A 10,290-nucleotide genomic window follows, 5' to 3' on the forward strand; every position below is an offset into this window, starting at 1 on the left:
GGAGTGCTTCCACTGCTTAATAATTATTATATATTATATTATAATATTCAGTACACAAATAAATGTATGAAAATATTTTATATTTGTGTATATTTACAGCTAACTTACTACACCCCATCATACTAAAAATAACTAACCAATCCTTGGTGGCCGAGTGACGATGTTTTCTTGGTCAACAAATATTCGGACACGATTTGTAACAAAGTCTGCAGTTACTGCTGAATCAGCTGGTATAATATAAACCTGACGATGAAAAAAACAGTCAGTCATAAGAACAATGCATGGTGGATTATGATATCATTTTATTTCCTATGTTTAATAAACTGTAAAAATTGCAGTTACTGATTATTACTGATTTTCCTGTATGCTGTTTGACCCTTAGTGTAAATATGTACTGTACCACTAGCCCACTCGATAATAATTCACTATATAAACTACAGTAGCTTAAATGTAATAGGCCTAAAATGATTTATTTAAAAATGTAAATGTATGAGCATAACATGTTTCTCGCAGACTAACTGAGCTGAATTGCGCAAGTGTGGGCTGTGTACACAACAGTACTCATGTCTTTTAAATTAAACAGGACAGGGGATGAGAGGGACCAGTACACTAGGGTAACAATACCTACCCTTCCAAAAGATGCACTGGGTTCACGCGTTACATTGTGTACATTTATGATGTTGACAGAACGTAATTGTTTTATGAGAACTTTGATCCAAAATTTCCAACTATTTCATTCAAAATCTAAAAACGTCACAGGAAACAAACATTTTTTTTTTATGGTTTGTGGTTACAATATAATATTAACATATTTAAAATTTGCTTATCTTATCTAACAATTTTCTATGAATCTAAATTGCCAAATATTTGTTTAAAAAAATAGAATTTTGGGAATATGTCATTTAATTTTGATTGATTTATAATCTGTATTTTGGCATCTGCAATGGGCCTCTCTTCTGCGTTGTAAAGAAACTCACTCATGTTGATAAAAACAATTTATAATCAAAATGATTAGCCTATTATTTTTTCCCAATGAATAAAGAATACTACTGTAGCCCCACAAAAGCATACTCTATATTTAGCAGATGTCTCCATTTAGAAAAATTAAATATAGGCGTATCCAACTTGTATTTTTTTAGGAGATCTACTCCTTGACTCCAGCAGTTTTAGGAGTTTTTTGGAAGCGACCAGTTGAATATGCATATTAGACTCTGAAGGAGGGCGCTATTATAAAAAATATCAGGTATAAGTATCTATAGTAAACAATTGTTTTACAGTTTTTCCATTAAGTACTTATTTAACGGAGTATTTTGAGCGTTGAGATTGTTCTTAACGAAAAACCTTGCGTTGTCAACGTTTTCTATTTGAATGACTTTCTGTTGAGCACAAATTTACAATTCGAATACAAAAAGTACTCAACGAATCTTTATGTTAACAACGAAAGTTCCCATTCGGAGCTTTCTAACATAATGTCAATATGAAAGAAATCTAGTAATAGAGCATCAATTTATGCTATATCTTGATATATTTTAGTATATCCAAAAAAAAAAAGAATTGATAATAATCTCGCAATTTATATTGAGAAACTTAGAAGAAAGAAAAAAAAGAGAGTTACCTTTAAGTTTGGATAATCATTAAGTATTTGACTTCTTGCTACATCACCTGTCTGTGGAAAAAAACATGCATTTTTTATTGTACTATAATAACACACAAATTTATAACTTAAAGTTGCAATAACGTATAACGTAATTATTTTACCGTTCCATGCACTATAGAACACAAGGGATTTCCATATAATATATGTGGAGGCCTTTTAAAATACCGTAGGCCTCAGTATATTATTTTAAACTAATCTAATTGCTACTAAAACAAGGTAGCAAATAGACAAACACTGTATCCAAAATACAAATTATAGTCTAGATACACCTGACATTTTATGTACAGAATTATTTAGAAAATCTTTAGTTTTTTTTGTTTATCCAGTAGAACCTCTGTTATGGGGGGGGGGGGGGGTTACATCAAAGTGTCCCCTTAATAGGAGTGTCCCCTGAATGTACAAATGTAAGTTTGAAATAATATAATAAAATTCATTCGTGGAATACCTCTCTGACAACCAGAATTACCCCAACAAGTCTGTGATTAAAACTGCTGTGATGAAAATATACATACCTCTCCAACTAACTCTGGCCATTCTGTTTGCCGACCTCCTCCACTACAACAACAGTAAGATATGTCTATATGTATCACAACAAGTAAGTACAAAAACAAAAGGCGTATCTGTAACCTCATCATAAACTCTCAGGTTGATCGTCAATTACTTGAGTGAAAATGCATTTGGATACGTAAAGGATCATCCAATGCTTACAAGTTTGTCTTCACTGCTGATGCAAAGAAGAAAAAAACAATGTGTTACACAATCTGGCGTAGATACTTTCAGGCAAGAGTGAGCAATCGATTGAGCGAAATGGGAATGTGTGAGTCTTTCAACCATTAAAAATTGCAACAATAAACAAACGTTCAGATTACCGAGCGATTAAATTACAAGACTTATCTAGACTAGAATTATCATAACCAGTTTAATAGGTTTTTTATTCATACAAGAAATAAAAATTCCAGAACTCGAAATTACAAACTTATTTTATAATCATGTATGATTCCACCAAACTTTCAAGTTAAAATCACGATTGTGAGGCATTTCATGAATAGGCAAACTGCCTTAAAATATCTTGATATGTTTTGAGAAACTATTCTCATCATCAGAACAGAAAACAACGCCTACCACATCACGTGGAGGAAACCTTCCTTGAACAAACAAATCTATAACTTAGGCGTCACGCTTGCCATACGATTGTTTGTTGTCCATGTTCCTTGGTTTTTTTTATCATGCTAATTACTTCCCATTTACATACAACCTGTCATATTGGTATAAGTACTCTACTAGGCGTTGTTTTCTGTTCTGATGATGAGAATAGTTTCTTGAAATATATCAAAGACATTTTAAGGCAGTTTGCCTATTCATCAAATGCCTCACAATCGTTATTTTATAATACTTGTACTGTTAAGTTTATATTTGACTGCACCACACCACATTTAAGTGCCCCGTTCTAAAGGTGAAGTGTCTGAAATAAGTAAATAATTATAATAAACCCCGACGATACAAGCTTAAAACATAACTTGTTTTTACCCAAGGTTAAGAGATAGTATTTCTAAATATACCAAAATGTAAAATTATGAATACGATTTTATTGCAAATTTTATTGCAGATTTTACCTGGTGATGGTAAGGATTTGAACTTGAATGTGCTATTTAATCTGGGAAAGGAGTAACTACATGGATAAAATTAAATGAAATATAATTTCATACTTTGTTTTGAGGCAAATAAATATATAACGCTTTACAGTCTTTTAGTCTCGTTGGATATCATCTGAATAAACAGCATTCCATGAAAATTTAATTACTGAAAGCTAAACCACATCCAGGCAGAAGATAATTAATTGCTGTATTAAAGGATGAAGTAAGGCAGCATATGACGCAACCCACTGCACATGTGATATCAAGTTTGTTGTTATTGTTATTTCAGCAGGGCTAGGGAATAGATTGTATTGGTTCTCGATGCTTTGTAGTAAACAGATACATTCAACACCAATTCAAGAATCAATTATCTTGTTACGTACACAACCGTTTATGAAAATAATCCTTGTTTTATTATTCAAAGAGTTTTACATTGCAACAAAACTCCAGAGCCACTCCAGAGTTTACATACAGGCACTGGCCTGTTTGGTGGGAATTTAAAAAAACAAATAATTCCAGAAGTATGTCTAATGTCTTATAGCGTGCATATTTTGAGGAAAACATTTCAGCATCATGGGGCAGTAGCATATAAACAATTTACTGAAAACTCAACTATTTAATGTGATGTATTTTTTATTTTCAGTATATTGATATTAACACCGTGGTTTTTTTATCAGAAGGTGTATACATTTATGTTCTATATGCTAAAGCTACAAAACAATATGTTCTTAGAATCAAGTTATTGTAATATTTTTATAGATGTTGATGCTTTTCTATTTTATTTATTCATTTATTTGAACTACCCTGTTTTATCGGTGGCAATCAACAACAATGCAATGTTTTTATGATACTGATTTAGTTTCTTTTCCAGAATAATGGACGAACATTGACCATGATCCACTCTATTAAAATAGCAAATCCAAATTACAGTATTTGTCACCAAACAAACCTACAGACTCTAATCTTTCTATCAGAGAACAATTTTAAGTTAAGTCTGGATAAACAAGATGAGATAACTATATATGATATTGTCAATATTTATTGAGGTTTGAAACATCCACTTACGTGTCACCAGTACCGATTAGTTCAGACTTCATGGCGAATGGATGTAGACGATTAAAGTGATAACATTCTACTGTACCACATTGAGAATCATTGCTATCCAATCAGATTTTAACGTACGAAGAAAAGGGCCTGTTCAGACATAACATGGAGTTATGCCTTCATATCGACGCGGCATACAATTCAATAGGTCTGAACCAGAAAAAGATTAGTGGAAGCCATCTCCTACGGCAGTGATCTTTTGTACAAGAATAGTGTGACACTTATGATACGAAAGTTATGCATCAATGACTGCCCACCAAAATCAAATTTACTCTTACTGTACATACCAGATGTTATGTGACCTTGCTAGAGATGAAACGAATCTGAACGTACCAAGAGTAGGCTGTTGGCTGTAAATTTTTTCAGTCTCACAGACTTTACCTGGCCCTGCGGTTTATAGTCGTTATCTGAGAAGAGTTGTTAACCATGAAGCGAGTGAGCCTCGAACCCTTGTCGATATTATGGCTATGTATTAAGGTTCCTCTGTCTTAATCGCTCAGTCACTCACCTGCAAGTCTCCACCAATCACAGCGTCCCTTTCTCTTACCTAGGCCCATTAAATACATTTGGGTCACCAACCCGAAAGTTAAATAACACTTTTTTCAAACAGATTAACGATTATATTTGCCAATATAATTCTTGTGTGAGCCTTTAATTCAATTTGCATTGGTATTAGGAACAGCTTTCAAATTAAAACAAAAAGTCTGTTTTTGCAAAAACAAAACATTTATTCATACCACATTTTTATTATTGCAATCATCAATTGATTTTTAAAGAATAATCTAAAGAATCACTGACAAATTTAGTGTATAAATTATAAATTCATAAAATAAAAATATAAGATTTAACAATTTAAAAAATCTATTATTAATTACAATTTGCAAAAGTTGGTTGTGTGTAAACTACAAATAATATATAATCTGCAACATTTCAGACATAAATGTTATTTTTGGTTTACCCACAATTCACTTTCCTATGAAAAACTAAACAAAATGTATTATTACATAATATCTAATTCTTTGAAATTTCCATGTACTGTATAATAAAATTAGCACCCATTATCACTCTATTCAAAATTATATCCTTGTTGGTCCAATTATAATTATATCAAAATATATCTGCTCAAAATTACACAATTGTATATAATTATTATCAATATATCTTATATTTCGTTATACTGTATGATCTAAAATAATCTAGTCTAGACTCTATTTGATAGTTCCGTCAAGAATAATAATTCTTCCATGTACTTTTGTTATGAAATATATTGAGTGATTGATTGATTTAACGGTCAAGATTTCCCATGTAGCATTTGTATACAAATGTTGTTTGATTGTTTGGTTTAATATAGTTTATATAGTTATATAATCTTTAGTGTGAATTAAGAATATTTATAAATTCTTGTGCTGTCCACAGAGTGTTGATCTTTAACCGGTTTTCGGTGGACGAACAACAACTTGATTATCATCAACGAAGATTCTCACACGATCTTCTCTAAAGTCCATTGTCATCATGTCGTCTTTATTAAGAATGACAATCTTTAGAATAAATAAATGAAATGTCATAACAAAATACAAAGAACCTGGCTAAAAAAGGTTTGTTCTTGTTAATGACATAGAAATAAGGAATGTTTGTTTGCTGAATTGTGAACATATTTCATGAGTTGGAATTTAACGAGAAGAAGCCGAGTTAAATGAGGTAGTCCAGACAAAATTGACAGATGGTTAGTAAATAACGTGGAGATAAAAAAGTTCTTGATTCATTAATTATTAATATTAAATCAATAATTATGTAAATCCAGATGTAGATAAATCACTTTTGTGATAGCATACTATATATCAAAATGTGAATAAATGGTATGAAACAGCTTACTTCAGTATGCTAAAATTCTACAGTACTTCAATTGGACACCCTCACTCACTTTTTAGACCTAATAATTGATTTTTAAGAGAAAAACTGTTCAAAATGATTTGTAATACTGACCTTCAGCTCTGGGCGTTCCTTAGAAATAAACTTCTGAGCTTCCTCACCTTTCTGTGAAAATTAAATTTGATTGAAATGAATGAATCCAGATCAAATGTCATACCATAGCTCTAAACCTAAACCCTAACCATTTGATTTTGATTTGATTTATTTTGGCATCAGTACATAAAATATCACAGACATACAATTAAAATTGGTAAATATAAAAATACCAAAATAAAACAAGGATGCCAAGGATAACTCATAAAAGTCCTCTACGGACTTGTTTCCAATGAGGTCCTTTGAAAGAACAGCAAAAAAGACAAACAAAGCAACATATAAAAAAACAAAAAACAGCAAAAAGGACAATCGAAAAAAGAAGAAGCGCTAATTAAATAGTTTCTAGAGCTAGTGAACGTTCCTGTAGATACTTTTTAACTTTACTTTTAAAACAATAAACAGTTTGTGATTCCTTAATGTTAATTGGTAAATTATTCCATTCTTTAATAGCATTGTAAAAAAAGGTCACATGTGCCATTGGCTTGATAGTTGGGATTCTAAAATTAAAATTGCATCCCCTAGTATTGTAATTATGACTGTCTGAAATTCTAATAAAACGATTGCATAAATAAGGTGGACAACAATGATTATATATTTTAAAAACATGACAGACTCTAAGAAATTCGACACGGTCTTGGACTTTTAACATACCAACATCGTTTAGCTGAGATTGACCAACATGAGATCGGGGACCTAACTTTTTTATAAAACGAACCATTTTGTTTTGAGTCGTTTGTAATTTTGATTTTAAATTTTTATTTACCGTAGAAGACCATGAGCAAACCGAATAATCGAACATCAGTTGGATTAAAGCAAAACTAAGAATTTTGCGACAATGAGAATTAAGAAATGATGATTGTCGGTACAGAAATTTCAGTCTGCCGTTTGCTTTGTTTATAACAGAGCGGGCAATGACGTCACCTGATACATTTTGGTCAATCTCAATACCTAGATATTTGATAGATTTTGATCCATTTATAGTCGTTCCAAAGCAATCAATATAGAATTTGTTTACTTTGCTTAATCTACGTTTAGAACCAAACAGGATGCATTCGGTCTTACCCATATGAAGCGAAAGTTGATTGTCGATCAGCCAATTATTGCATGATACGAGATTGTTTTGGAGTTTAGATTGGATTGCGACTGGATCTTTATGGGAGTAAAAAATTGCACAATCGTCAGCGTACAAAACAACTTTACAATCACTTTCGATACTTGATGGTAGGTCATTCACGTAAATAAGAAACAAGAGAGGACCCAAAAGGCTACCCTGGGGGACTCCACATACAATGTCAATAGAGTCCGATTTGGTACCTTTAATATCGACAATCTGATTTCGCCCAGACAGATACGCTTGAAACCAACCGATAGACCGGCATCCTACTGTAGATACTTAAGTTTTTTACACAAAATATCATGATTGACCGAGTCAAAGGCCTTTTGGACATCGAGTAAAACCATACCCGTAAATAAACCATTTGACATTTGAACTCTAAGGTGATCTCTAAGATGGATAAGACATGTGTCGGTAGAAAAAACATTTCAAAATTGTAATCAACTTTTGGATGGATGTCGCACGCAAATTACAATATGCTGTCCTGAACATGGTTCTGCGTGCAATTGGAACACATAGTGTAACAAATGAACGTATGAATACAGACTGAGAACCTACTGTACGTTGGAAATAAAGAAATAGGCCGGTTGGGTAGCTGAATGGGTAGTGCCTGGGTTTTGCAATGTAATGCTTTAGCATTAGGGTAGGGTTCGAAACTCATTGTTGGTCTTTTTTTGTTTTTTTTTTACTCACCATCTTCTTTATTGACCATATTGATCATCTTTTCTCACCATTTTCCTAAAGGGATGTTTTTTCTTTAGGTTACGAGGGCCATAGGCCCGATCGGGTCAATAGGCATAGATATAGAATCTAGCTTGGATCTACGACTAGACGTAGATGCATCCACTGCCTTTTAAAAATATGGGGTGGGGGGGAGACAAGCTCCTAAAATAGGCCTATCCTTTTTTTACGGTCTTTGTTATTTGGTTATTTTCAGATTTAAAATGTTTACAATGCCCAGCACAAGAATATTACAGTGCGTATAATAGAGGTTTAGACTATGGATGGTGGTGACTTATTGTTTAGAAAACCTACTAACTAGCCAGCTAGCCTATGATGCATGTTAAATTAAATAGGCCTGTCACGATAAATATGGTCCGGGGCCAAAATCGGTCCGGCCGGACCAGTTTTGGTCACTGCCAAAATCGGTCCGGGCTTTTCTTCTGTCGATTTTAATTGAATTACTAACTGTTTTAAGTTGTTTTTATGGCTAGAAAAATATTCCATGATATAATAGTAAGTTTTATCTTGTCGGATAAATACTAAAAATAAATGTATTTTATCTAAAAACATGACTTAGGTGGGGTGTTCACTCATATTTCGGCCTGCCACACACTCACATGAACGGGTATATGAGACGCTGATATTGCCAGCTAGATTTTATTTATGATTGAGGCCTTTTTCTTTCCTCAGCCTAATCAATATTGGATAATTGTTTTATAATAATTAATTGTATTGAATTGATATATTGATTGATTAACCATAAATAATTAATAAATTTAATTGTTTTTAACATCATGGGGAAACGAAGATGTTAAAAAAGAACAAAATGGATTAAAAACAGGCAGAGATACATATTGTATACAAAAAGCCTAACAATTAGTACTAATTATTGATGAGTTACTACTAATTAATATTGATAATAAAAAAAACAGGCTTAATTTATAATATTAAAATAACAAATAAAACCCCATAGTTTTCAATATAATGACTAATCATGGCCTTTTTTTTTAATGATATAGGCCTATACATTATGACTCATTTTGCACACCATTATTTGTAAGACCGGACCATATTTGGCGGCCAAAATTGGTCCGGCCGGACAGGTTTTTGGCAGCCATAAATGGTCCCCCGGACTGATTTTGGCAGCCAAAACTGGTCCGCCGGACCGATTTTGGCCCGGACTGATTTTGGTGTGACAGGCCTGCCTATAATGAGGAAAAGCAAATCTATAGGCATCCAATACATACAATGTGAGCCTACACATGCTTAGCTTTCTACAAATTCCTAGACTAACTAACTATATCTAATCTTGGGTAACAAATTTTATTACCTTTCCGACAAGAGATGGCCATTCATTCGGCATATTTTCCGGCTTAATTTGAGTGTTCTCTGTCTCTAAACTAGGCTTATCCTCAGAAGTTGTGATTGCAGCTCTTTTGCAACAGGTAACCGATGATGCGAGGAAGACTACACCTAAAACAACCACTAAAACCGATTTCATTGTGTGAATAGATGAATAGCTACCAGCAAGAGTATACAGTCAAGACAAAGCAAATAATGAATTACTTACCAGCAAATATACACAAAATATGATAAAGGAAATGAATAAATAATACCGCAAACCCACTATCCACTAATCACACCTGTTTACAGTGTAAAGGTCGATGTTGATGTGTTTTCTGCTCTTATTTATTACAGCACCCCCTCTATATTTTTCTTCAATGAACATTTTCACGCTGCTGCTGCTCTTATCTAGCCCGCTACGTCACAAGGGATGACTCATTTATAAGCTGAAAGCAAGCAGCAGTTATAGTACTAGAGGCTGACGTTTTTGCTAATTTGTAAACTCAACTATAATTTATAGATACCAGCTGCTGGACTAAAAAAACTATGGGAAAAGAGAGTCTATGAGGGCTCCAAGGTTGAACGATTTTGGATTCTCGCGCTTTGATTTGTTGAACAGACTGGAAAGAATTTTCTCACTTGAAGCAAAGAATATAATATCACTCTTTGCTTGAAGTCACGTTGTCTCAAGA

The 10,290-nt window shown here is 32.9% G+C and overlaps 1 protein-coding gene across 3 annotated transcripts; it reads right to left on the bottom strand.

Moving 5' to 3' along the window:
* Window positions 1-113: 113 nt before the first annotated feature.
* On the bottom strand, window positions 114-9,918 carry LOC140048626 (uncharacterized). 3 transcript variants are annotated; one of them, XM_072093384.1, is made up of 4 exons: window positions 9,825-9,909; window positions 2,170-2,381; window positions 1,616-1,666; window positions 114-243 (listed from the first exon to the last, which is right to left on the bottom strand). In XM_072093384.1, exons 2-4 carry the CDS (start codon window positions 2,290-2,292, stop codon window positions 133-135), a joined length of 285 nt encoding a protein of 94 aa, XP_071949485.1. In that variant the 5' UTR covers window positions 2,293-2,381; window positions 9,825-9,909; the 3' UTR covers window positions 114-132. The 3 variants fall into 3 exon arrangements, 2 of the variants coding, with proteins under 2 accessions (XP_071949485.1, XP_071949484.1); XR_011845103.1 differs by lacking the exons at window positions 114-243; window positions 1,616-1,666; window positions 2,170-2,381 and adding exons at window positions 5,141-5,933; window positions 6,379-6,429; window positions 9,585-9,739 and having other exon boundaries at window positions 9,825-9,918; XM_072093383.1 differs by lacking the exons at window positions 114-243; window positions 1,616-1,666; window positions 2,170-2,381; window positions 9,825-9,909 and adding exons at window positions 5,139-5,933; window positions 6,379-6,429; window positions 9,585-9,809.
* Window positions 9,919-10,290: the final 372 nt, after the last annotated feature.

This window comes from Antedon mediterranea, chromosome 5 (assembly GCF_964355755.1).
Source record: "Antedon mediterranea chromosome 5, ecAntMedi1.1, whole genome shotgun sequence".
In the NCBI taxonomy this organism is placed as follows: domain Eukaryota; kingdom Metazoa; phylum Echinodermata; class Crinoidea; order Comatulida; family Antedonidae; genus Antedon; species Antedon mediterranea.

What these genes read in the sequence shown, in the direction of transcription:
- LOC140048626 (XM_072093383.1), bottom strand. Translation starts at nt 9,755, where the DNA reads ATGAAATCGGTTTTAGTGGTTGTTTTAGGTGTAGTCTTCCTCGCATCA. An exon ending in GGCCATCTCTTGTCGGAAAG is followed by an intron (nt 6,430 to 9,584) that starts GTAATAAAATTT and finishes TAATTTTCACAG; the next exon opens with AAAGGTGAGGAAGCTCAGAA. An exon ending in AGGAACGCCCAGAGCTGAAG is followed by an intron (nt 5,934 to 6,378) that starts GTCAGTATTACA and finishes TTTATTCTAAAG; the next exon opens with ATTGTCATTCTTAATAAAGA.